Genomic DNA, 27601 nt, shown 5'->3' with positions numbered 1-27601 from the left:
AAATATTGTTTCTTGCCCCTCTAACTATGGCTTCATTCTTCTATTGCTATATTGATTTTTTATGTAACATTTTATTTGCCCAGATAGGAAAAAAAAACACTGTATTTGCTATTGAACAATAATCTTTGTGCATTTTCTTGTGTTTCATCCTTAAAGCTGCAGCGTTTGGCCCATGGCTCACTGAATCATTTTCAGTTTGGTCCTTGGAGGCAAAATGTTTGGGCACCCCTGGTGTAGTGTCTTGCTATTGGTACCATTGGCTGAGAGATGTTAGAAATGTAATTTCACAGAGTATTATTCACAATTTTCCCAATTTTGTAGTGGGGAATGGAGCCCCTGGAACACTCTGGGCCCAGGGGCCTGTGCACTTTTAATCCGGCCCTGCCGTTACCAACTATACGGAGACATTGCACAAGTATAAATACGGCTTAATGATGTCAGTAGAACAGGATGTTGCATCTACAGAAGCCCTGATGATGCGTTTCCCTCTGCTGTTGTGTACATTTGTGCGTCACTTCAGTCAGCGCCGACAAACAGTTTACCTTCAGGCAGGTACTTCCCACTTCACAAGTATGAGCACACAAACATGTATTGTAACCTGCAAAAGTAAAATGAGATGCTAATTAGCCGCGAGGCTAACGCTGTCGTGCAGTAACATTAGAGTATTTGTGCATATGTTATTAATGCGCAACTATCTTTTTAAGAAACTTAAAAATAGAAATATTTGCTTCTGTTTTACACATTATAAATCTGGGGAAATCCCTACTTTACACCAACACTGCTAGATAGATGCACACAGACCTACACAAAATATGAAAACCAAACAAGCGGTGCTTTTTATAGTGTTCTATAATTTGAGCAGGTGGCGACTGCGGTGGTGTTAATGTGCTTTAGAAAGGTGGTCCGTTTCCTGGTATGATTACATGTCCTGGAGTCACTGATAGATCTTTGATTTCATTAAACAAATGTTGCTCGTGTGATTTGATATACTGTCCACATTTTATTGAAGATGTTTATTATTTTAATGAAAATACTGATACTTATTTTAAAAGTTGTCTTTTTTTGTATTCTTAATTTTTTTATTTTTTAAGCTTTAAGAAACAAAGAAAATCCATTTACTGCATGTCAGTATGAAACGCATGCATGAAAGTTATGTTTATTTAAAGCGCCTTATTGTCAATATACCTAGATCAGATGAGTATATGTGCAAGTGAGTGGTGTAAATCAGTTCTCAGTCTGACACCAGGTTTCCTCTCAGGAAGCATCATCATATTGTGGGACATGAAGACTGACACACAGTTAGGAAGATGGATAAAGAAATAGCTTTCTTGGTTTTCATTTTTCCCATTTCTTCTTTGCTACATCCATACAATAAGATCTGATGTTTTCCTTTACTTTTGGTGACATTTAGATACCTTAATAACTGTTAGTATTTTCTGCGGCTTTAAGTCATGTTTTATTTTGATAGCCCAAGATGTGATGAACACAATGCTTCAAAACTGTGTGCACACACTGGGGCTGCAACTAACGATTATTTTAATAGTCGACTAATCTGTAAATAATTTTTTTGATTAGTCGATTAGTCACGAATATTTCTGTCATGCCCACCATCTGTGTTTCCAGTTGACGCAGCTCTTTTTACAGGCTCCAGTATGTTTTACCCCACTTTCTTCATTTGCATCATATGAATGTCCCCCTGATTCCCAGTCAGTCACAACATAATGTCCTTTAGTAAGTTAAAAGAACGACTCCTGAACCAGTTAAATATTAAATTTAAGCTTACTACTAATTTATTTTGAAACATTCAAACTTAGCTATAGTGTCGTTTCCTAGCTGTGCAGAATTTGCCTCAAAGTAAATAAAATATTTTAACATCTTAATTTTAGTACAGTTGCATTGAAATGATTATTTACATCTTGAAAAAGCCTGTTTTGTAGGTAAACAAGGACCAGAATAATTTAAAACATTCCTGAATCCAAACGGTGATCCGGATCACCACCAAAATTAAATCACTTCTTCCTTTTCACATTTCCAACAACTCCTGTAAATCTCATGAAAATCTATCCATAACTTTTGAGTCATCTTGAACACAAACAGATAAACATTCTGTAAAAACAGAAGCTCTTTGGCAGCGGTAACAACAGCACATCGCGACTCGCTAATGCTAACTTTGCCATCCGGAACGCTGGAAACCATGACTCCGGGGTGCTTTCGTTTCAGATACTCATGCATGACTGTCGTGCTGCCGTGGTTACGCCAACTCTGCGTGGCAGACGACACATTTCACCTGTTTGACACTTTGTTTAGCGTGAAATATACTTTGGAAATAAGTTGCACCGCCGTCAGTTTGTTCTTTGTTGTTTCAACAAAGTTGCTGCACAAAATGACAATACTGCCCCCAGCACTTCCTGTGATGCTTTGCGTCGTTTACTTGGTGTTCAGAGTTCTTATACTGTCTGAAAAGCCGTGGTTGGTAAATGACGTTAAGGTGTTTCACTAGCAAAGCTGTTATGGGTGATTATAACGCGACGTGTCGACAACGAAAATTCATTGTCGACGCATTCCATTATACCTAAATATTATAACCCAAATATTCAAATATTTTGCTTTAATTTGTTAATCCTTTAGATTTATTACAGAAATAAAAAACAAAAATCACTGTAGGCTAATAAAAGCACAAGTTATGTGCTGATTTAAAAGTGTGTAAAATGACATTTTTAATCCTACATCTAAAACATGTAGCACCGTGTCCCACCCATGAGAGTTATTAAGATTAATAAATGTTAACACTCCAGGATTTTATCAGTCCGCCTTCTGTCAGTCTATAGACCTCCCTTTTCCTCTTTTTTCATGCAGTTGTGTCATTTCTACAGGTTGAGGCCACGCCAGGCTGATCCTACTAATCTCAGTCTCTCTTTTGTCCCTATATCTCCTATTTTTCTGGTTGTTTTCTTCCCTTTTGCCCTTTTTTGTTTGTTTCTTCCTTTCTTGTTTATAGTCAGAGGTGTGGTCCTATGTCCTCTTTTCCATTTATCTTCCCCTGTCCTTATTTTCTCTCCCACCACCTGAAACCTGTTGACACAGGGGAACTTTCTGGTCTGTTTCTCTATATGTACTATCCGCTCTCTTTCCTCTCCCCCCTTATTCATGCAGGCCCCCCTTCATTTGCGCTGGGGCCTGGGGGAGCCTGTCTACACCTCTTGCCAGGACATGGAGGCTTTCTGGGTGGAGCAGTGCACTTTGTAACATTAGATTGTTTAATCATATATTTTGTTGTAGCATAACTCTTACACACCTCCGCCTCTATTTTCCTCACATTTTTGTTGTATTTGCTAGTTTTTTTTGCTAATGTTAGTGTTGAACCAAGCACGTTGGGTTCAGATAATCTCAGCACCTAAAGGTGTTGTTGTTTCTAAAAAACACTTTCTGGAAGCAAATAGTTAGCTTTTTTCTAGTTCACCAAGCAGCAAACAGCAGTTTCATTTGGTCCAGTACATTTCATGATCTCATTTCCTGATCTTTTCTGATTACTGAGACAAGACCAAACGACACACAATGTTTTCAGAGCATAAAAGTGTGAGGGTAAATGTAGCATGATGACTGAATGTCAACACTGTGGTGATGAATGTGCATTGTGGCTGATTCAGCAACATAATGCTGAATCAGCCACCAGGACTTTAGAGAAAGAGAAAGAAAGGGGCAGAACAAGAATTACAAGAGGAACCAAGATTGGACTGACTTTCACTGGTATGAGAGAGCTCAGAAAAGAGACAGGATGCAAGATGGATTCTGAATTTGCTGTCTTTTGGGGGCGGCTCTGTGAGAAAATCTATTAAAGTTCACCAGTGGAGCTTTAATGATGTATCTGCTTAACCATAACCGCTATGCTCATGCACAGCCAAAATAGATGCAGTCAGAAGTCACTTACTGTCCACTTATTTTTACTTGCAATGCAAAATTCTGGGGTATGACCTCAGTCAACATTACACCAGTCCACCCACTGTGACAAGTTAGGGTGGGGCTTAAAGCTGGACAGACACTGCATTATTTTGCAAACTTGCATTACATGTGTAGATTGACTAGTAAACAGCCTTATAGTCCCCCCTCCCGCCAAATTCCACACAGTTGAATTCACTGACATTATCTTGAGTGGCACATTTCAAAAGCACTTATTTCTGCTGAAACTCTGCAGTCACATATAAAGCATGAATGTTACACGTATATAAGTATAGAGTCTTGTGGTCATATATCACATCTGTAATTAAACACAACTGCCTGCATCAGACCAGATATGACCAAGCTGGATGGATGTGACGCCACAGATTCAGTTTGATAATTTGCTGGAGTTAGTTTAAGGAGTTATGGGAACAGAAAAGGTAATGGGATGATAATAAGAGAAGCAACACATTCCTCTTCAGAAATGCTGTCTGTGTGGTACGAAGCTGCGTGGAGCACCAAACAAAACCATGTCACTGTAGACGTTTCAGACCCACGCCCTCTGGAATCCAGGGGTTACAGTACAGGTCAAGTGGTTGGCCACAATGTGGAGCTTGTACAAAGGGTAAATAGCACTTCCCTGGTTGCTTTTGTCCATTCAGAAGTTGTCTTTGAGAGCAAAGAGCTGAACGTTGTCTCAGCTGTGTAATGTGGTAGGCTTGATCTTTTAATGATTCTGTCTTTCTGTCTGTTTTTTTTTTTTCTTTTGGTAACTCCCCTCAAATGTATAATCCTGCTTTAGACATTTAAATTAGAATCAGATTTATAACAGAAAAATGACTGATATTACAGTCATCCTTTTTTCCTTTATGAAACCACAAACTTGTTCGGGCTGGTTTCAGATCTTCACCAACACACTTCAGTTCCTGCTGGGTGAAAGGTTTTTAACATCTTTAAACCTCCTTCTCTGTTTTCATTACAAAGAATCTTATAAAACAAAATTACTTGACTGGTTTTGTTTGAGTTTTTCTGGGTCATTTTGTCATTTAATAGAAAATCCATTAACCTAATCAGCTTGTGATGCCAAAGTTTCATTAAAGAGTTAAGGCACAACTCAGGCTTTGCAGTAGAAGTGTGTGTGTGTGTGTGTGTGTGTTAGTGTGAGTAAGAGGGAAAGCTCTGATCTGTGAGGAATCACTCTATTCTTCATCGGCAGGCCCTGTGGTATGCCAGCACATTCCCCACTGCTGAGCTGGAGAATCCAGTCGGAAAGCAGGAGAGAAACTTTTCCTTACTAACTCCTCCACCCCTCGCTCCACCCAGTCACTGCACTGCTTTTCCTAACGTTGTTCCCCTCAAGTAACCCCCACAAGACTGAGCTGCGTTATCCAAACTACAGACATATCCGAAGAAGCTTTGTTTTCATAACTCTATGATAGTACAAGCTATATTTTAATATGTCTGTGATTAGGAATGTGATGTATTTCACTTTCTACCTCTTGGTGTTTTCCCTTGTTAGCCTGTGTTAGCCTGGTATGGTTGGCGTTTACTTTACCTCAGCCCGCTGCAGCCTGCTGTTTATTGTTGGTAAACTGTCTTTTGCTTTTGCTCTGATACTGTCCTGTGGTTGGTGAAAGATCATGCTGTGTCAGATGTGTTGTTGACTCAACAGTAGCCATAGCAAGCTGCCAGCAGTGGGACAAAGTGAGACAGTGTCATGTTTGTTTTGCTAACAGGAGAAGCTCGGGACAAAAGCTTAGACGTCTGACACACGCAGACATATTTATCCACACATGAATTCCACCTTGAGACTCAGGATTATTCATTGTACTTCTATAGTAGGTCACTAACTATAACCCTTCATGTTTACATGAGTTGTACCAAATAAAACCAAAGTATGTCTAAACTTTTAGTCAAACTTAAGCAATCTGGTCTACCAGTTGTAGAGACACCGGGTTATGGTAACAATGGGCGATATATACTGGTTCTTTAGGTCTGCTACCTTTTCATTCTCTCACCTTACACACACACACACACACACACACACACACACAAAGACAAAGCTGGTGTGTCGCTGTCTGTGCAATGTGTCCTTTTTCTAACCACTTATATGGTCTTATCTGTTGTGCTGGCTCCCTTGTTGTGGCTTTGCTTGCTGTTGACGCATCTATATTTAGAATGAGAGGAATCATGTGTCTCCACAAGTGTCCATTTGGGTGTGTTTTTGTTTGCACATCACCAATGTGTAACAAATGAGCTAAAACAATCACATTGTTTCCAACACTGTCATCTGTGTCTTGTGATGTGAGTCTGATGTGAAGGGTCATGCTGCGTCCAGCTCAGGGTCAATGTTAATCCCTTTAAATGGCTGTTGCTACTGTACAGGTCTGAGTTTGCAGGGGAATCGGTTTCATTAGAGACGGTGTTTGTATCTCATGCAAATGTCTTGAGACAACAGCTGCAATCTCTGGGTTGCTATTTTATAATTTCAGTGTTGGAAACATTCAGACATGCACGTATAATAACAAAACCATATTAAATACTTGTGTTTTTAGTAAGAGAGAGAATTTGAATTTAGTTTTGGGTGCTTAATACCATTTCAACAATTCTGAATTTATTGTATTTGAGTCAGACTTAATTCAAATGCTCAGTCACTTGTTCACTTTTACTTTGTTTTTTTTTATGTTAGCCTACTTTCTGTTTCTGTTGTACTTTCCGTGGCCAGCATGTGGGGGAAAGGTGGAAAGTCTGACGTAAAGTTGACACTGGAGGAACTCTACACAGGGAGGCAGGGTTTTTGTTGAAAGCAGAACCTTGTTTTGCTGCTACAGATGGTGTTAGAGGGCAGTGCCAGGCCAGGATGGCACGCAGAGTTCACCAGCAGACATTGTTCGCATCAGGGAACTGCTATGTCAGCCCCTGAAGAAATAACTCTCTCTTTGTCTGTGTCTAATTCTTTTCCTCTGTTTCTTGATGTTATTCTGGTGTCTGAGTGATTCATCAGTTCCCAAAATGCCCCAGTTTTTCCATCTGGGCTGAAATAAAAAACAAAAACTTTCACTTCTTCCCTTGCAGTGGTGTAATCTCACATTTATTTTTATTATTGATTCCATGAAACTGTTCATTGATCCAGTCAACTTTCTGTCACTTATTTATCTGTAATAGAAGAAAAGTTTCTTTTATTTACATGAAGTATCATCCAAAGTAATAAAGCCAGTTATGTGGGTGAAGAACGTCAACACAACAGGTTTTTCCATTACATGTAAATGATGGCGAACCGCCACGGCAAAATAAAAGCTCCAGATTTTTTATTCAGATGTTGCAAATGTAAATTATGTTGTATGAATAGATCCATATGAACATGAAGTCTATATATGCACACATTTACGTACTATATTAAGAGCGGGACTTTTACACTGAGGTGATGTGACGCTGCTTTGCAAATAACTTAATTTAGAAAAAACGCTTCGTCTGCCGGTGTGGAGATGGGGATGGGGGGTTATGTGCAATAAACAACTGATCTGGTTATTTCATATTTAACATGACACTTCCTCCATGGCAGGTAGGATTATGCACATGGCAGTGTTTATTTACCACATGTGTTTTATACATTTCATACTTTTCAACCTCACATCAGCTACAGCCCCATGGTTTAAAAAAATCCTGTGGGAAAGTCTTCCTCATTCCAGTCAGGCTGACTGTAACATTGTGAGTCAGATTTAACCTTTAATTTCTGTATGAATCATTTTTGATAAATACAGAAAGCTATCGAAAAGCTTTATGCTTCACTCGAGTCGTCACCCTTTTATATAGGAACTCAATCTTGTCTTCTGCCCCCTGGTGGACACTGTTTGCACTACAATAATTCTGACAACACGCAGTAATTAAACATATACATATGCAAATTATTTCTGTTTATTCTTTTTTAACATTTTGTTAAGAGGGCCAAATACTTACAATAAAAAAAAAAAAGGATATTTTTTTTATTTCTTTGTTTAAGCTTTGAACGATTAAAGAAACAAGGCGGGTAAAGATGGGCGATAAATTGTTTTTTATTAATTCATCTAAACGTGTTTGATTTGTTTATATGAAAATCTTCTTTTCTTTTTTAAAGCTGCGCTATGAGACTGTTGCACATTATCTCGGTAATGTGGCCTATATTAACGACTATATTGGCTTCTGTGTTTCATCCTACCTGAGCTCTGGGCTTTGTCCAGTCAGGAAAAAAACAGTCTTATCTGGACTCTTGTTTTATTTCTTACTCTGTTCTTTTCTCATGTTTCTTTCCTCACTTCTTTCGATAATGCTTTCTTGTGGTGCATAACGTGAAACGTCAAACGACATCCTGGTTTCTCGGCCTTAGAACGGTCAGTGACGGCTGCAGAAATGTGCATAATAAATGTCGCTGTGCCATCACACAAGTTGGGAATGCAGAGTTTAAGGTTACATCGTGTATCTTTAATATGCATTGCCAGTACTTTCCTTGGGCTTTTGTAGTTCATAGCAAGCTCAGCCCTCCCCTCCCATATTGTAGAGAAACATATACAATACAGATAGCAGCTATCAAGGAAGAACCCTTTTCCTGAAAAGGCTCTCTGTCATTGTTTATTTGGAACTGGTTCAGGTTTGCAACTGTAGCCTTGGAACAAGTTATAGCATGTTGCTCAGTTTGATCAAAGGCATTTGCTACTAAAGGTGGCAGCACAACTCAACACCCCAAACAGAAGCATGTCACTGAGTGAAAGAAATGCAGCTCCGTGAGATGCATAAGATTGTGACAGCTCACAAACTCCTGCTAAGAGACCACCAAAATCAGAGGAATTGTGTTCACAGTCCTCCTCATGGGCTGCACAGTGGCGCAGTGGTTAGCACTGTGGCCTCACAGCAAGAAGGTCACTGGTTTGATCCTTGGCTGGTTTGGTCAGTGGCCTTTCTGTGTGGAGTTTGCATGTTCTCCAGGTACTCTGGCTTCCTCCCATCTTCCAAAATACATGCATGATAGGTTAATTGGTCACTCTAAATTGCCCCTAGGTGTGAGTGGTTGTTTGTCTCTCTGTGTGGCCCTGCGATGGACTGGTGAGCTGTCCAGGGTGTACCCTGCCTGTCGCCCAAAGCCGGCTTCCCCGCTTGGAATAAGCAGTTCGGAAAATGAATGAATGAGTCCTCCTCATAAGATAAGAAATGGATCTGGTGTAATAGTGATCACAGATGCAGTTTTGTTGCATGTTAAAGAGATGGAGCTGTGTATGGGGTGGAAAAACTCAACTTTGTTCACTTTATTTACAATGTTTTATTTACTGGTATTATCTATTAAAGTAAAGCGAAAAATAGATAAAAATTAAAAAAAGGAATTTGATCAAATAAAATCTGAGATGTTATTTTTTTACCAAATCCGCAGCCCTATATGAATTATGTTTTAATGTATCCTCTCCTCATCGCCAATGTTTTAATGTCTCTCTGTTCTTTATCCCTCCTATGTTTTTTTTCCTTCAGTTGGGTTTGGTCAGCAGTTTTTCCCTCAAATACTCATGATAAATATGACCAATCTGATAGTAGAAAGAGAAATATTTTTTTATCTACTATGACTAATCATAAGACACAGCGACTGGCTTCTTCAGATGTGGGATGTGCTCATTTCTTCTCAACTTCATTTACTCTTAACTGGTTGGCTTCACCTCAAACTCCATCTGCCCTGCCGGATGGATATGAATAATATGTAGCCTCGTATTTCTTTTGCCCGTTGACCTCTGACCCATGCAGGGTGAGAACTGTGACTCCTCTTTGAGTGGTGAGATATGGTGCATGCTTGCTGTGAGGGGAATGGGTCCACCCTTTACTGCTTGACCTTCTAAACTCAGAGCAAATCAATCAATAAATTGCAAGTAGCATCTTGACCTCTAGGTGGAAGTTTTCATACCCTGTTGTCATCTATTCTCTTCAGATTTAATTCTAAAAAATGTCATTTTAAAAAACACGGCGTTTCATTTAGCGGTAAGGTGTATTCAAAGCAGCTGAGAAACCAGGGACACTCTGAAGGCATCTTGCCCATTAGAAACGACAAGGGAAGCCATCCCAGTGATATTTCTTATTTAGTTGTTTGATGGTTAATTTAAATAAAAGGTTACAGAAAATCGGTTTGATGAAGTTGACTTCTTTGTATAAACTGTTCAACCACAAGTGTGTGCATTAGCGGTAGCATCTATAGTAGCTGTGTAGCATTAATGATCCATGTTATTCATCAAGCTGGAGCTCTGACTTCTTGTTTATTCTAAACAATTCATCAATTCATCTTTGTTAATAAACATTATATAGTAGTCGGAATTGATAAGGATCTGAAAAGCAACCATTATCTAAAAGCAATATTAAGCAATATTTTGGACTTTGTTCCACACATAATGTCCAGGGACAAGATTTTCTGAACGTGGAGAAAGTAAACGTGAGAAAGTTTCATGTCCTTATTTTGCCACGTAGATCAAAACCTGTTGTTCATACCAGCTTTGATATAATCAGCACCAGGAGGAGTGTGTTCCATTTTCACACATTGCTGGAGATAATTGTAGGATAATGACGAATGTTTGCAAACAAATTGGTGATTGTAAGAAATAAAAGCCCTTCATTGAATACCTTGTGATTTATTGGCATTTTTTATGCTACAACGGGAACTATGTCATTGGCTTCAGATCAGATGGAACTTGTTCTCTTAATAACTAATATTCTTAATAGTTTGCAAACACATTACCACATTGTTCACATTACCACATTGTTTGACATTTTTTCAATTGTATTGTATTGATTTTTATAAGGTAAATCTAAGATGTTCTCATTTTGGATCCAACACACCAATGTTTAGAAGATCCACTTTCAATAAATACACCATAAACAAATGGAAATAAGACTTGTCAAGCATTTTTTTTAACCTATTTTTAGTTTCTATTGCTGAGTCTGTGATGATCTTTATGAATTATTTAGGACTTTTTTTATTTTCGTCAGCCTGCCAGATTTTACCCTCACAAAGAAAGGTGAAGTTTAGATGTTGGCAGTCCATCACTGCTTCTGTAAACTTTCGTGGAAAATTTACAAGTTTCTTTGTTACATTTTAATGTTTTCCAGTTGTTTGGACTTAAATGAGTTTTAATCATGGAACAATTCCTGTTCCCAGATTGAGTACGAGTTGCCTCATTCATAGGAATGAAGGATTACATCATACTTGGAGCAGAGTCGAGTGACTCCCTGGCTCCCTTCACACATCTTGCTCCTTCATTCTCTCCATTTCTTCCCTCCCCATTCAACTCATTTTTTACTGTCATCTTTCCCTTCTGCCCCCTTTCTCCTTAAAGTTTGGGTTACTTTTGGCTGTCATTAGCTGTAATTAGATAAAATGACAATGGATCTTGTTGAGACGGCTTTAAGCTTTGTGGCTTTCCGTCTGCCAGGTCAAAGAGACATGGGCTAGTAGAAGGCATGAGGCCTATTATTAAGATTTTCCACTATTTCATTCATATGATACATTTCACAAGCAGGAAGCGAGAACCTGCCAGCGTCCTGATACGTCCTGTCTTTATATGTGTGACTGACTAAAGCTGTCACCCTGACCTGATGGTATCTATAGCTGTGGTCCTAGAAGACAGAAATGGACCCCTAATGGACAACAATAGAGCTCTATGACTGCAAGGTTATGTACAGAACTGTACAGCCTCCATGAGCAGCTTGGTATTTGAACAAAGAGTTAAATAGAAGAATGAAATCATCGTGGCATCCTCTATTTTTAATTGTGCATGTGTTCACTAATTTTATCTCTGAAGAACCTTCTCCTCCACTGCCATCTTGGATGCCATTGTCACTTTTGTCTCCCGAATGATGGATGTTCCAGTCTCTAATGTGAGCTGGCAGCTTAAAGACTTAAACTTGAATATATGTAGTTGTAATTCTATAAACTTTACTGCAGTGAGAATTGTGGATCACGTGTTACTGGTTTGTGAAGCTTAATGTGTTTTGTTTTGCTTTTACAGTTTTTATCAGCCAGTGGCAAGGTGAGCGTAAGGAGCGCATCATCTCACTGGTTCTTACGCATCTCCCACTGCTCAAACCCGGCAACACCGAAGCCAAGGGTGAGTACATGCGTTTGCTGCCACGCATCCTGGCCCACACAATCGAGCATGGCCATCACCTGGAGGAGTCCCGCCAGCTCCTGTCCTACGCCCTCATCCACCCTGCCACCTCTCTGGAAGACCGCGCTGCTCTGGCACAGTGGCTTAACCACCTGGAGGAGAGGGCTGCTGCACGGGGAGACTCACTAGAAAGGCCTCCTCCCGCCGGGCCGCACTATCACCACCATCACCAGTCCACACCTCCATCGACTCTCACCTCATCAGGATCCTCATCCTCCACAAACACATCTTCATCGGGCAGTCTTTACACCCTGCATCACCATCAGCGTTATGGTTCAGATGATCGCCTCAATGGATGGCAGAGCTCCCGGGACTCAGGGATAGGTGGAGGCTGGCATCAGCAGCAGGGCTGTGAGAATGGACACCTTGCTCTCTACCCATCGTCTTCTGTACCGGCAACCATCAACACAATTGGAACCGGCGGGGGAGGTAACACCAGTAAGTAAAGCCTCGTCCTGTCGTTCCTGTCTGCCGTACACGCTGCTCATATTCCACTCACCATTGGAACCATATTCAACTCCAGTTCAAAACACAGATGTCAAATATAGATGTGACACCTGTTATCAAACACAACAGTGTTTGTTTATACCGGAAATCGCTGTTTCTACTTCTTCTGCTGTTTCCGGTAAGTCAGACAGCAGTTCAGATCTGCACATCAACATGATTTTTTTTCTGTTTAAACACACGGCATGTCTGCACGTAATACAACTACATGCTTTCAGGTTGGAAGATCATTGCACAATCCCTCCCTCTGAACTTTTAGTCATGTGGGTCTCAGAAGGAAGGATTTAACAGAGTAAACATATGAGACACATTTAGTTGCTGTTAAACTTTCGGCATCAGAATTGTTGGTATTTATTTTGTTTTAATTGACCATGACATGATGATTTATATATGAATTAATGATCATTTCAAAAGACACAAAGCAGAGAAACACTTGCAAACAATTTGAAAGCACAACAGTCATTATAATTCTATTAAAAGCATTTTGAAAAACAAAAGTACCTTCCAAACGTAATAAACACACAAAATTCCCCCTGAGTGCAACAAGCACAGTAAATACAGCCTGACGAGAGGATCTCTGAGCAGCCTACACAGCAGCTACAGAGGCCGAGTGTTTGTGAGAAGACAACACAGAGGGAGGGCAGGGCTGCTGAGCTTGAACATAACTATGGTCAGAGCAAGATATTTCAAGACGTGAATGCAAAGGCTCTGTTTTTTCTTTCTTTTTTTTTTCTTTTTCTGGAAGATGAAAGAAACAGCTGAGGGTATAAAAATAAAGACACATTTAAAACCCCACTCACTGCTCCAAGAAAGATCCCCTTGTATTTTTGACTGCTAGCAGCTTCAGATCCACACAAAGACCTCAGGATTTCACAACCAGTAAACTCGAGTTACCCCAACCAGCAGCATGGGATTGGTGGAGACAGAGAGCACCTTTTCTGAACTGCTGGGAATGAGTAAGAGTTTGATTCACTACAAGCTAGGTAGAATCAGTGTTTAGGTATTTGGTGGATCATAAATGCCAGAGGAAAATGGCAAACTCCTACTTTCTCTGTGTCGTTGGTGTGAATTCTTTGTGTCTTTTCCTTTCAATTATTCATGATAGGTTTCACAAAACAGTGGATCCAACCAATATTTTGCTCACTTGGTATCCACCATTGCATTTATCTGGGAGTGCTGATGATGGCAGGAGTATAATTGTCCAAACACATCAACCTGTGTGCTACTGATAGAACATCCCAATGACCCTCTGCCCATACTCTCAGCTTTAGTCCAAGCCGCAGCAGCACATACCAACCATCCTTTCCCTTGTAAGGCAGCCTTTGTGGGAGTCTGTATTTAGGGAAAATGGTTAATATTTAGGGACTGGAACTTGAAATGTTAGCTGGGCACCTATTTTAAACAGGCCCCATGAAGTCCTATACATAGCGCCAACAGTAAGAGGACCGCATATAGGACTAGGAGGAGACTGGAGTATTGGTGGCAGCTTATCCCGTCAGAGAGGCGACACAAAAAGCTGTTTGGCTCTGCACCTTTTTATTTTGTTTACCCCCCTTCAGCAGTCGCTGATGCTTCAGCTGCTTGATAGTCACCAGGGTTCCCCCTCAGGCAGATTTCTGCCTAATGAATCTATTCCATTATTATGGAGGCTGAGAAAGGAAATGGTGGAGATAATTTAGATGGTAATCTGATAAACAGTATAGACAAGTAAACTGATTTTTATATTTTTACATAATTGTCATTTGTAGAGACATATGTTTATTTCGTCTTTCTATAAATCGTAATTGAAAAGGACTACACATTAGTGTCAAAAGTAAAACAAAACTTCAGTATACTGGATATTGAGTGCATTTACTGTTTCAAAATGTTGGAAAATATTAGTCCAAACATACAAACCATTGACAAGTAAAGTAAGATCTCTATTCCCTTATTGATTTATGTGGATTACCTTTAGATGGAGCTTATGCCACAGATTGATTGAGGCCCTTATTTAATAAATAAGACCATCATCATGGAGAATCTAAACAAGTAAGACAACCTGCAGTCAAGAAAACTATGTGCAGAACACACTTAATTCCAAAACACCTGAATTTATTCACAATTATATGACAACAGAATGAATACTGTAAAAAATGAAGAAATGGCAAAAAAAAACCCAACTTGAAATAACAAAATTTAAAACTATAAGTTGATAAGATTAAACAAATAAGTATCTAAATACATAATTGAAAGTGAATGAAGATAAAATAGATCAATGAAATTGCGATAGCAGGTATGTAGGTGTTAATCCAATACATGAGATATAGATATAAAGTGTCAGTATGTGCAGTACCAATCACACAAAGTGTTGTCACTGATCTGTTAAAACTAAGCTATAGCTGGTAGCTGATTCCATGTTGCAACAGCTCCAATGGGTTTTTGTTCAACAAGTTGACCATTAAAGGCATACAGAGTATTATAACCGTGCTCATCTCTGCCAGAACTGATCTGAGAGTTCCAGAAGAAATAATATCAACCTACTGCTTATGTCAAGTAAAATATCCCATAACTGCCCACTGCTGTCCTGCTGGGGGAGACTGCATGCACCAGTATCAAACAACCAGTATTACAAGTTGGCAGCCATCTTGGCTCATGTCAGTCAAATCACCTCTTGTTAGTCAATATGTTTATTTTATCTCAGGCCAATTATCTTGTGGGAAAACCTCCAACCTGGCATTCAGATAGTTGCAACTTTGACACTTTCCACCTACCTAAACATCTTTTTTGCTGACCAGTTGCACACCCCTACATTGCAAGCAGCACTTTTTTTTTTTTTTGCAGTAGCAGCCTCCCCCAGCAGGACAGCAGTGGACTCTTATAAAACCTGTTCAGGAAAGAGTCTGAGGAATTCACCAAACTTCTAAATGCCCCAAATTGTAATCTGATGGCATCAGTGAGAAGCATGTTTAAATCAGAAACTCACAGGACTTGCAGCATCTTATGTAAACATCGGGGTACCATACACTCAGGAAACCCTCATATGTTCTTTGTCTGTGCCCATCTCAATAGGAGGTGGCTGGTTTTAATATTATGGCTAATTGGTGTAATTAATTTTTCATGACATAGTTAATGAAAACTAAAGTCAGAAACAGCTTTAAAGTATTAACCATGAATTTACCATGAACCAGGGGCCTCGGTTTTTAACAGCTTTACTCTGACTTGTGTGTATTTTCTGAGTGAGACGTTTTCATGCAAAGCGTGTTACCACCTTTACCACCAACATTTAAAAGTAGAATAGCTCCAATTATGCACATGCACAGAATCTAGGAAAGCTGTCACAGAGATCTCAGCGTCCACATTCTTTATTTGGTCGAAATAATAATTACTTAATGAGTAATCTTTTTGAAACTATATAAGCAGGTAATAGGTTTACTGGCTTTAAAACTTGAGAGAAAGGTGAGAACTGATCATCATTCCATTGGATATGCAGGTGGTTTGACATTCCCTGACCTTCGTTGAGTTGCTTTATACCATCTGTGTTGAACATGGTCTTTTCTCTGGACTAAAACATATTTAGTTGTCTTGAGACAATTAAAAATTCATCCATCCATTCTCAGCCGCTTATCTAGGGCAGCAGCCTAAGAAGGGAAGCCCAGACTTCCCTCTCCCCATCCCCATTTGCCAACGCTGCGGGGGGGGTCCCAAGGCCTTCCCAGGGCATCCGAGAGATATAATCCCTCCAGCATGTCCTGGGTTTTCCCCGGGGTCTCCTCCCGCAGGGACGTGCCTGGAACACCTCACTAGGGAGACATCCAGGACGCATCCTGACCAGATGCCCGAGTCACCTCAACTGGTTCCTCTCAATGCAGAGGAGCAACGGCTCTACTCTGAGCCCCTTCCGGATGACCGAGCTTCTCACGCTATCTCTAAGTATCTCAATTAAAAAGCCAATTTAAAGGAAAGTTTTGCAACAATGGAATATGTGCTGCGATGGACTGGATGGACTGGCGAGCTGTCCAGGGTGTACCCTGCCTTTCGCCCAAAGCCAGCTGGGATAGGCTCCAGCTTCCCTGCAACCCTGAATTGGATTAAGCGGTTTAGAAAATGAATGAATGAATGAATGAATGAATGAATGAATGAATGGAATATATGCTTAAGGTGTGTGAAATTAAGTCTCTTATTTCTACAAAATATGTAACACAAAAGCTTTAACACACAAAATGACAACATCCAAATGGAAGTTCTGTTGGTTTCTAAACCGTTCCAGCTGCAGATGCCTCTCGATTCTTTCTCAAATATTATTCTTTAATTCTTTTATATTGATCCCAGTCAATTTAATTATATCTCCCTTGAAGAAAAATGGACAGAAATCTCTCCTTGACTTGACAAATGAGTCAAGATCTCCCCTTGATTTATTCCTGCAGCATTTTAAAAAAAATTTTTTTTTCAGTTTTGCCTTTTCTTCACTGTGTATTGTTTCAGATGCTTGGTTAAATATTTATCTCCTGCACTTAAACTTTTGCAAGTGAAATTCACATGTTTTTTTTTCGGTTTTTTTTTCAGAACAAATGTTAACTGAACCAGAGTAAACCAAACAGACATTTGGTTGGCTTCAAACTCAGTAGGAATACATTCTTTTTCCGAAGGGATGTGTTCTCTATATATATGGTTATATGAAGGCGTTTCCTAATGCAAATAACCAGAAATGGCTATTTCTGGTTATTTAGAACATGCAGGATTTATCAATAGCTGATGACTAACTAACGTGCATACAACTGGCCTCTAAATGTTGGATGAATTGTGGGGTTCTTTGTACTTACAACAACTCTAGATTTAATTTGTAGGACAGCATTTAGGACAGTTAAATGATAGGTTTGTTTTCTGTCTTATACAGAAATACAGCAGCTTCATTATGGCTTCCTCGGTTATCGTAAAAACAACTATCACCCTGACACACAGGCATATGCAGACCTGAATGTGTGAAGACCTCTTAGAGCAAAGTGCCATTCATAAAGATAAAACACAAAGGGCAAACAAAATATGTGGTGGCAAAATGTTTAGTTAATCTTAATAGTTTAATGAATGTAGCTTGAAAACTGGACTCGGTGTACAGAAATATTTTTGTTTTGCAGTCCTGACAAGTGGAGGAGGCAGTCAGCAACACAGTCCCCTAAAGCGCTCAGTGTCCCTCACACCTCCTATGAACGGCCCCAGCAACCAGCCTCTAGGCCATGTCTGGCTGTCCCAGGAGGACCTCCGGACTGCCAGAGGCCCAGCTCCGGATCATGCACCTCTCTCACCCCAGAGCAGCATCGCCTCCTCAGGCAGCGGGGGCAGTGAACATCTGGAGGACGCAGGTTTAGGAGGTGGTTCAGGTCTGCACCGCACCTCCTTTCATGAGGAAGGGAGTGGGATGAGGGGTGAGTACAGCAGATCAGGGGTTAACTATTTGTGGTTCAGTTTTTAATATTGTGTCAGCAGTCCATGACATCAAGCATCAGGGAGAAAGATGATGCACTTGGGTAAATTTGGGCAAGTTGGAGTCCAGATTTCCATCCTAGAGAGATGCAGAAGGCTGTTTAATCATGTGTCACAGAAGTATTGATTAAATCGTTCAGTGTGTGCCCATGATAGCGTAAATGTAGAGGAAGATGGAATCTCCTGCTGGGCATTGTTGCCAGTTGCACCTTTCTTCAGTACTCATGGGTCAGTTGCAGGGTCATCAGCCAGGAACCACCATTAACCAATGTTTCACTCATTTAGATATTGCTGTCTGAGGGGGTTATTGGTTGTTACTGGTTATTAGTGTTCAATGGATGGCATTGCTTCTGCAGAGGTCAGTTTCAGAAAGGTACTGTGGCAGCCCAAACCACTTTCAGATGAATGGGTTGGTTTTTCCATCCAACATAAGGTATATAAGGGGGATCTCAGTCATTTTTAGTGGCCACATCTCCCTGATTGAGCGAAAATTGGTTGCACCAGACCTTGCCCTTCCCTGGAAGTTGGCTTCAGTTGATCCTTGCTTGCTAGGCCTTCTCATAGCTGTTTCATCACAGTTCTCCCCGTCTGTTTGTCTGAAGGCTCTGCTGTATACCCTCCCATGGCTTTTAATAGGATGCTCAAAGATTAGTAGGATTTTCTCTCACTCCACAATGAACGGTTGTTTCTGACTCCTAACCGAGAAGGTTCTTGATTTTGATGGTTTGATCTTTATTTGCCCCCACAATGTCTCATCCCCCGTTTTTAGCAGTCTTGATGCACCCAGGGAACCCTCTGGGGTTTAGTGTCTATATACTCATACTCGAACATGTAAGTGGACATTCTTCTGGCCAGCACTGAGAAGATTTTCCCTTCTACACACTGCAAGGTGATGTTTCTAAATTGGATTTTTTGGAATTTGCTCCCTTCAAAATGACACCACTTCATCTCTTTCCCACTGAAATGGAATGAGTTAATTTATCCAAGCGGTTCTTACGAGGTACCACAGCAGCTTTGGTACCTTGGAACAGTTCTTATAGAGCTTGTAATAGATTCCAGGTTTCCTCCTGATAATGATAAAGGACCATGCCTTCTTCACAATTTGCCTGACTTCAATGAGCTTTTGGGACATGGTGTTGAACTCGGCAGTTGGAGGTGCAAGCCGAGGGACATACCCTGGTGATCCTGATAGGACTTTCCTTGCTAGATTCCTGTACAGTCCTTTGGCTCCAATCACTTCTCCTCCAGCAGATTTCTCCACTTCTTACAGAGTTGTCGATACCATCACACTAAATGGTCACTCTCCTTTAACCTGTTTTCCTTCTCTATTTCGGCAATACTCTGGCTGGAGGTCACCTTGTTAAACCTGTCTTTGCAGGCCTGGTAAAAGATGTTCCTAATCTGGTTGAGCTTGCATTTTACCCTTCCATGCAAGGATCCCTCCGCTGTCTTGACTAGGTTGGTGTCCAGTCTTCCCCGTGTCTCTGCCTTATTCCGCTTTGGCTATTTGAGCTTGTTCCTGGTTGGATTCCTGGTCTCTGCTTACGGTTCTGCCCTTTGAGAGTTGGTGGATCTTGGAACTCACTTAGGAGCTTGACCTCTACCAGTATGACATTTATGCCTTTTGCAACTTTGGGTTCTTTGGCTCTGTGTTTAATTTACCGGTTTTCAATATCTCTTTTCTCATCTGCTCAAGAAGTGCCAGGTTGCTGTTGACGCATCCGCTTGTAGTCAAGTTTTTTTCAACATGATACGCACTCCTGGAGGATCTTCTCCTCCTTTCCTGGAGTCCTGGCATTTATCTCATTGCTCTTTACCATGTAGTCTGTCCTAGGTCTGTAGTTGTTTTCTCTTGGTTTTCTTCATAGGTGTAGATATAAATCTTATAAGATATTAGTAGGTTGGGCTACTAGCCACCCACGCCCAGTGCAATATTTCCTTGTCACTGAGTTTGCCATAGCTGTCCTTTCAGCCTTACTCCCACTTCCCAAATCACAGTCATCACTGGGTTACTAGAACTTAAGTGTATAGGAGGATGGAATCTGCTGCTGTGCAATGTTTCTGATCACACCTTCTCTGGTGCTAATACATCAGCTGCAGGGTCATCAGCCAGGAACCATCATTCACCGACGTTTTGCTCATTTAATCTTGGAGCATCTCCTGGTGGCTGAGCAGTGAAAAAAACATCTTCAGTGTTATTGGGGTTAGATTTCTTTCCTTAGCACTTGTCATTCCTTCTCAGCCAAAGACAAAAACTCCCTTTTCTGCCTCCTCAGCTGGCTTATTGGTTATCTTCTTTAGGTTCTCTCCAGTCGCTCCTGAGTCTCTTAAAAGGTGTCTAGTTGACAGCCCTTCGACACTCAATGTCTACTGGATAGATTGTAGTCTTCCAGCCAGCCTTCCAGCACTCAGCTGTTTGTCAGCTATAATAAAAGCTACACAAAAAGCCTAGAGGGTGTATTTAAGAATTTATTCATCCTTTCCAGCTAATGTGATTGCTGTCAACATAAGTCCGAAGTAAGGATGAAAAGTAGAGTGTCACTGATAAAACCTAGATGAAGTTTACACCATTTTATCAGTATTCATTCATGAAATCCTGAAATGTCCAAAAGGTTCAGACTTTTCTTTGGAGCTGTGCAGGTGTCTGTTGTGTGCCTAGAAGGCATTCAAAGAGTCTGGCAAGCTGTTTATCCGGTCAGAGCAGTTTGTCAAGACGGGCAAAGGCTAAAACTACTGACCCCACTGACCTTACTGAGGCCACTGTCTGCACATTGGTTAACCCTTTCATATTAACACTCTCTTTCTCTCTTTTATAAAGAATTTTATCTCAGCAGGAACGCATTGTTAAATATTCTGCGACAGGAATTACAAGATGAGCTTCATTTCTCCATCTTATTAATTTTTTTTGTTTGTTTTGTTTTATTCTTATTCATTAAGTCGCAAAGTTAACATTTCTTTGAATTCATCATATCAGCATTTCAAGTCTTATAAAAATATTTGACAAAATCAAACTTCTACACCCCAACATGTTAAACTAAATTAGTACCATGAAAATGCTCATTTCTAAGCAGAGAAAAATTTCCAAAATAAAGTAAAACGGCACACTCGAACAGTACAAATTTGATTAAATGTGATCAGATTTATTAAACTGTAAGTGTAAAGAAAAATATTATAAACCATTAAAGTTTCTACATGCAGTCATGATTAAAGATTTTCAGCTCATCAGTGAAATGTGTCGTCTCATCCACAGATGTTCCTGCGTGGCTGAAGAGTCTTCGTCTTCATAAGTACGCCGCTCTCTTCTCCACAATGACCTACGATGAGATGATGGCGCTGACTGAAGACAAACTGGAGGCACAGGTTCATAAACACACTCAGACAGAAAGAGAAGAGCTTTACATGAAGATCTGCTGTATGACTTCAGCTTGGCCCCCCTTTTCTAACCTACACAGGACTTCCAACCAGGGATGGGGTTTTGCATTAGCCTCAGCTAGAGCCCTGTATGCATTTATGGCATGTATGAAGGAATATTGTAAGGATTTGTTGTTGTAAATAAATAAAACTGAGACTGTACAGCATGCTAAAATTCAAAGTTTGTATTTCAAAGTAATTAGGCTGTGTAGGCGGAGTTGCATCAATAAGGTTTAAGGTTTTCCTTCTTTAATGGCTCCTGCCTTGTTGTTCTAACTATGAGTGCTCAGCTTTTATGCATCAGTGATGTGCAAAAAGTATTTCGATACAGTTTACTATTTATTTATTTTAAAATGTAGAGAAAAAGAATTAGGCTGATTGTTGATGAAAAGCCGATTAAACCCTCTCCATAAGGCATCCTGACTCAGATACAACTGGTTATGGGAATGCAAGCCAGCAACACAACACTCAAACACAAAGCTTCACATTTTCACTTGTATTGGTTTATTATTTGTAGTTATTATGTATCACGTTATCCTTCTGGACACGTTGATTAACTCAGCTCAACTTAACTTCCTTTAAAACAACCAGAATTGAAACAAAGTGCTGAACACAATCGGACAAAATAAAAACAGAATAAAACAGTTCAAATGCAAATAAATAACACAATAAAACAAGAGGTCATACAAGGAATACAGAATTAAAACAATAAAACAAACTAAATAAATAGTAAGTAAAAACCAATAATAAAAATAAGGCACACTGACTGGAAACTGTCTTACGTTGGATTAAAGGCCAAGGAATAAAAATGGGTTTTAAGATGAGTTTTAAAAATGGACAGAGAGGAGGCTTGTCTAATGTGGAGGGGAAGCTCATTCCACAATTTTGGAAAATTGTGGAATGAGCTGTGGAAAATTTTGGAAAAAGCTCTTAGACGTGGCCCTATGCTTCAACACAAACACACCTTTCTGAGCTTGTGTTTCTAATAATTTGGAACACGACAGATTCGACTACTAGATTGTGATAATAAGAAATGGTACATTAGTTAATTGTGATTAAACATAATCTTTAAAGGAAGGAAGCCTTTTAGTATTTCATGTGTCAAATCCCTGCTGGTAATTTTAACATCATATTAATCAGCTATGATGAAAGCAAATCCGTATCTCACTGATTTAAGCTTTGTTGTGTCGAAAACGTTGGTATCACTATAAATAAATAGGTCAAGACAAATATAGCAGTTGTTTTCCTTGTGCTTAAAGGCATTAAGGAATCTATTCTAAAAAGGGGGATGCAGCTAAATTTAACTGTGCTCCAGCTGACCAGGAAGCTGTCCACTTCCTCCAGGTGCTGCCAACTCCGTCCGACTCTAATGTGATGAACAGCCACTCTGAAGCATGTTCAGCTTCAACAGAAGTGCCCTGTCGGATTCACGTCACTGCTTCTGGCTTCATTTAAAAATATCCTGCTTTACGTCTTCAGTACCTCAAGAAGTTTGGGACATTAACAAACTATTTACAGCTACTTTTAGCCCTTCTATTTGCACTCCTGATCAAAGATGAGCAAATAAGCTTCCTGTCCCTTTCTGGACCTCTTGTAAAAATTTTCCCATAAAAATCACCTGCCACAGTAATGTTTAAAGAGCTAATGTGCATTCTGCTTTATGTTAAAGAGCACAGACATCTTGTGTTTACACACCACCCAGATAAGAGCCATGCTTTTGTCCCATGAATTGCCAGTGATCTTTAACTCGGGTCTGTTTCGGTCCTGCAGAAAGTCACCAAAGGAGCAAGACACAAGATTGTCATCAGCATTCAGAAGCTCAGAGAGAGGCAGAATCTTCTGCGCAGCCTGGAAAAGGTTAGAGCAACGATTTATAACATCCTCATGTTCCTTTCTACTTCATCTTCACACACACACACTCATGCCACGCTTGCTGTTTTTATAAATTGGTCATTGAGCTCATAAGCTTTGCGGACAACGCAGGACTTCTTTTGCCCTGTGGGTGAGAGAGAGCGAGAAGGGTGGCCATTCTCAGTCGGTGTTATGTATCTGAGATGGCCGGTAACGGAACACCTAATCCAGGAAGGACCGTTTTGGGTTCAGAATTTAAACCCACCCCACCCCACCACCATTCCCGCCCGGCCTCCTCACCCCCCTCCCAGCCTTCAGCCGTCTGTTCAGCCTTCAGAGCAAGACAATGACACTCAAGGGCGCAGCAGAGGAGGGACGTCTTCGGCCAGCTAAATTCAGTCATAACCTTTTCACCAACGCTTCATTTGAAAGTGTGTTCCTGCTGCATTTGTGGGGCTTGGGAAACAAGACACCTGTTGCTTGGTATTTTGGGTTTACACAGACTGGCGTACAGAAATGACAGCTCTGTGACGGGCGGGGAGGGAGGCTGATTTCATGCATTCAGACAGGAACGCTGATGTACTTGATGAGTTTTTTTGTCTTACTTTATCCCCCGCTGTCACATAACGCTGCAATCAGTGATCCTCTCTTCCACTTTGTCTCGGAGCCTGTTGAAAAATAATTTCATCATGTGTCTTTTGTTGTTGTTCTGCTTGTTTTTAATTAAGTGTCCATCATTTTTGTTGGCTCCACTTCTCTGCTTCTGTCAGGATGTGTTGGAGGGCAGCAATCTTCGAAATCCACTGCAGGAGCTCCATCAGATGATCATGTCTCCTATCAAGGCTTTCAGTGGCGGTGAAGACGCCTCCCTGCAGCGCCCCCTTCTGGGCCCAGAGGGCAAGAGCGCCGCGCCTGGCTCCCACCTTAGTGGGGGGAGTGGAGGGGAGGCTGAGTCAAGCACAAGTGTGATCGCTGAGGGGGATCTGCCTGGTCAGTTTACCCGTGTCATGGGCAAAGGTGAGCTACGTGCACCAGCACTCTGTGGAGACGCTTTCATGAAACAAAAAGGGTCTTACTGTCTTTATCTTGTCCTCAGTTTGCACCCAGCTACTGGTTTCCCGGTCCGATGAGGATAACATCAGCTCCTACCTGCAGCTCATCGACAAATGCCTTATCCACGAGGTTAGCCACTCCCTTTATGTTCAAATCGCATTTTGATTTTGGTTTAGACACTGGAAAATTAACCTTTTACCAACTAACCTGTCAGCTGCTTTAATCAAAATCTTAAATGTCAGAAGATGATTCGGCATGATGGATACTAAAGATTTATTCTGTTTAAAAATATAAATACGAAGTTGAATTTGGTGTTTTTTATGTAGTGATGACATTCAGCTAAATGCTCTGGAACCTCAGTCTATAAAATCTTGATTTAAAGGCGTGTGTCAGGATGGTGTTGAAGAGAATCACGCTTTAAATTTCCTCTAAAGGAGACTTGTGAGTGTTTTATGTCATCTCTCATGTTGTATTCCCTGCTCTCCACTCTCTCTACCTGCAGTCCTTTACCGAGACGCAGAAAAAGAGGCTGTTGTCATGGAAACAACAGGTCCAGAGGCTGTTCAGGTCCATTCCGAGGAAAACCCTCCTTGACATCGCAGGCTACCGACCGCAGAGGAGGTACACTTACACACATCGCAGTAATAATTTCACAGTGTGCTTTAAAGGTCGATGCGTCGCTTTAACCTGTAAAAAGAAGCAGAAAAAAACCCAAAAAAAAGTCAAAAGATGAACATCCTACAATCATTTTCATTTTGCCTTGCCATGTTGCAGCCGTTTCGGTCAGTCCAACTCTCTCCCCACCACCGGGTGTGTCGGAGGCAGCGTGTCGGCCCGGAGGAGCCACCACCAGTTCCAGATGCCCTCCAGAAGCTTGCCAGGTGCCAGGCTGGGGCTGCTGGGCAGTGGGGGGCTGCTGGGGCCCACGCCTCGCAGCTCTAGCAGTACACCGACAGGTCCCAAGCAGGGGAGACATGTAAGTTAAACATCAGATATAATAGTATAAAAGAGAGCGGGAAGATGGATTAACAGATCCGCATCGAGGCGAGACAGATACGTTGACTCATTTTCACTTTCTGGAGACGTTTTCTATTTGTTTTTATTTTATTTATATACTTTTAAAACTGCAGTCTGAACATAGTATTTCGCATATGGCTCGCTTTACTCGGTCATAATGAACTCACAGCTTCATCGCTCAGAAGGATCTGTCTGTGATGGCAGAGGAACATTTGGAAATGCGGAATAATACATTCCAGGATGCTTGCAAAAAAAACCTGGGCCGCATAATTCCCTCTTCAGCACATATTTAACCTAAAATAGTCTTTTTATTCCATGACAAAGAAGCCCAGGGGTGAGGAAGACGAGCAGTGGTGGTGTGTGGCGAATGAAGTGAGGTGAATGGAACTCATAGGCAGGTCACCCCACATACCAGAGGCTCTGCGTCAGCGCCGAACATTGAAACAGGAGGAGCTGCGGAGCTGTTTCAGGCCCATCCTGGCACACTTTGGTCTGGGCTGACCCTGCGTAGTACAGACCTTTCTCTCCCTCACCCCCCCCTCTCTTCTTCTCATCCCCTACAATGGGAGGAAATACCTCAGTTCCTCTTCTTCACACTGGAGCTTCTTGTTGGAAGACTGTAGATGTGTAAGGACAGAAAAGGAGAAAAGGGAATGGAGGGAAGTGTGTGAGTCATAGTTTGGGAGACGTAGTTGTGGTTTTCAAAGAGGAGGAGCAACAAGAGAGAGAGTGTGTGTTTGTGAGAGTGTATATATATAAGAGAGAGAGAGAGAGAGCCAGGCAGAGAGGCAGTGAGAACAGTGCACAGGCATTTCCTGTTTTTCCCTGGCCTGCGGCGCCGGAGGGCCGTGAGGGGGGACAGGGGTGAGGGATAGAGGTGAGGTGAGGGGCATGTGGTGTTGGAGATATAATGGGCGAGTTAAAGGGAGGAGATCATGCGGTGAGACCGTCATTTAGTGTGGGTCAGACGTAGAAAGGAGTGGTAAAGAAGCCGCCGTCTGCTCCTTTCATGCTTGCTCATTCATGTACGTTGTAGATCAGCCAAAGTTTCAGCGACGTTTAATCACTGGAAAGCAGTGAGAAGCGGGAGAAATGCAGGTTTTTTCAGGTTGAATTCTCCGTACATGCTGTAATCCTCCAAAAATAAGGATGTTAAATGTCACTGTGTCTAAGTGTTCCCACAGAGAAACTGGCATTTAATTATGGCTTAACAAGACTGCTCAAAGCTTTGTGTTTTCTCCTGCTTGTACTACACAAGATGATGTCCCGTTAAATCGTTGCATTTTGTGTCCACTGGCTAGAAAACCCCTCGCTGTTAGTGCTGCGCCAGGCTGATGTGGCTAATGTTGCTTAAAGAGCCGTCCTTATCAACATTTTTCTGTTTAGAAAACAAACCAAACCATCCAAGATTTGTCCCTCGAGACTTCTGTTAATGAGCCGCTTTGCTCTGCTAAAATGCTGACATTAGAGCTGTCATCTGATTGGATCATCAAACACACAAGGCAAGATAGCATCATTTGCTTTGCGCATTTTATTTACACGATGACGCCAAATGCTTTGCATAAAAATGAAGCCTGATCCAAGAAATATTGGGCGTAAAATTAAGATCTCTCATCTGAACTTTTTATATATACAAAATCTAACAAATAAATACATTTAATGTGTATCATTTATCACTGTCTGGCATCCAGAAGACAAGACACATGATATTTAACAGAGTTTAGAGCCATAGCTCTTATAAACTCAGACATATGAACAGTGGTAAGGGGCTTAAAAAGTTCATTAAAATGCAAGATACAATGGATTAATTAATAATAGGAGAATTAAGATAAATTTGAATACCATGAAAATGAAAGGAAGTAGAATACCGTAGACACAGAGCAAGGTTTGTCCATGTCAGCAATCATTTGACTTATTCTGGCGAGCCACAACAAACATCACATCATGAATTAAAGACAGCAAATTTCAGCCATATTTCTATGGAAAAGCACGAATGAAGTTTAATGCAGATAAAAATATTTCTTTCTGTGATCCACTTTCATTCGTGGCCATTTTTCTCCTTCAACAGAAAGCAGCTCCACGAAAAGCAGCAGCTAAAAACTACATTTACAACATTTTAGCGACACACTTTTATCTATTTAAATTTCCAGTGTGTTAATCTCGTGTGTTTAGTTGTTTGATGAGATATTTGTCTTTTTTATCAT

At 40.8% G+C, this 27601-nt stretch overlaps 1 protein-coding gene across 2 annotated transcripts in view; it reads left to right on the top strand.

Moving 5' to 3' along the window:
- samd4a (sterile alpha motif domain containing 4A) overlaps window positions 1-27601 on the top strand; it is a 59739-nt gene that overhangs the window by 19221 nt on the left and 12917 nt on the right. The window contains exons 3-10 of one of the 2 annotated variants that reach the window (XM_079241918.1): window positions 11946-12542; window positions 17720-18007; window positions 21316-21425; window positions 23247-23333; window positions 24098-24344; window positions 24424-24509; window positions 24883-25001; window positions 25155-25356. In XM_079241918.1, coding sequence (XP_079098044.1) covers window positions 11946-12542; window positions 17720-18007; window positions 21316-21425; window positions 23247-23333; window positions 24098-24344; window positions 24424-24509; window positions 24883-25001; window positions 25155-25356 — 1736 coding nt within the window. The remainder of the gene's footprint in view (window positions 1-11945; window positions 12543-17719; window positions 18008-21315; window positions 21426-23246; window positions 23334-24097; window positions 24345-24423; window positions 24510-24882; window positions 25002-25154; window positions 25357-27601) is intronic. The other variant, XM_079241919.1, reaches the window with a different exon arrangement.

The sequence above is a fragment of the Telmatherina bonti genome (assembly GCF_933228915.1).
Source record: "Telmatherina bonti genome assembly, chromosome: 1".
Taxonomy (NCBI): Eukaryota; Metazoa; Chordata; class Actinopteri; order Atheriniformes; family Telmatherinidae; genus Telmatherina; species Telmatherina bonti.
Note: the sequence above shows the minus strand (reverse complement) of the source record. Positions and strands in the feature narration are given on the sequence as shown.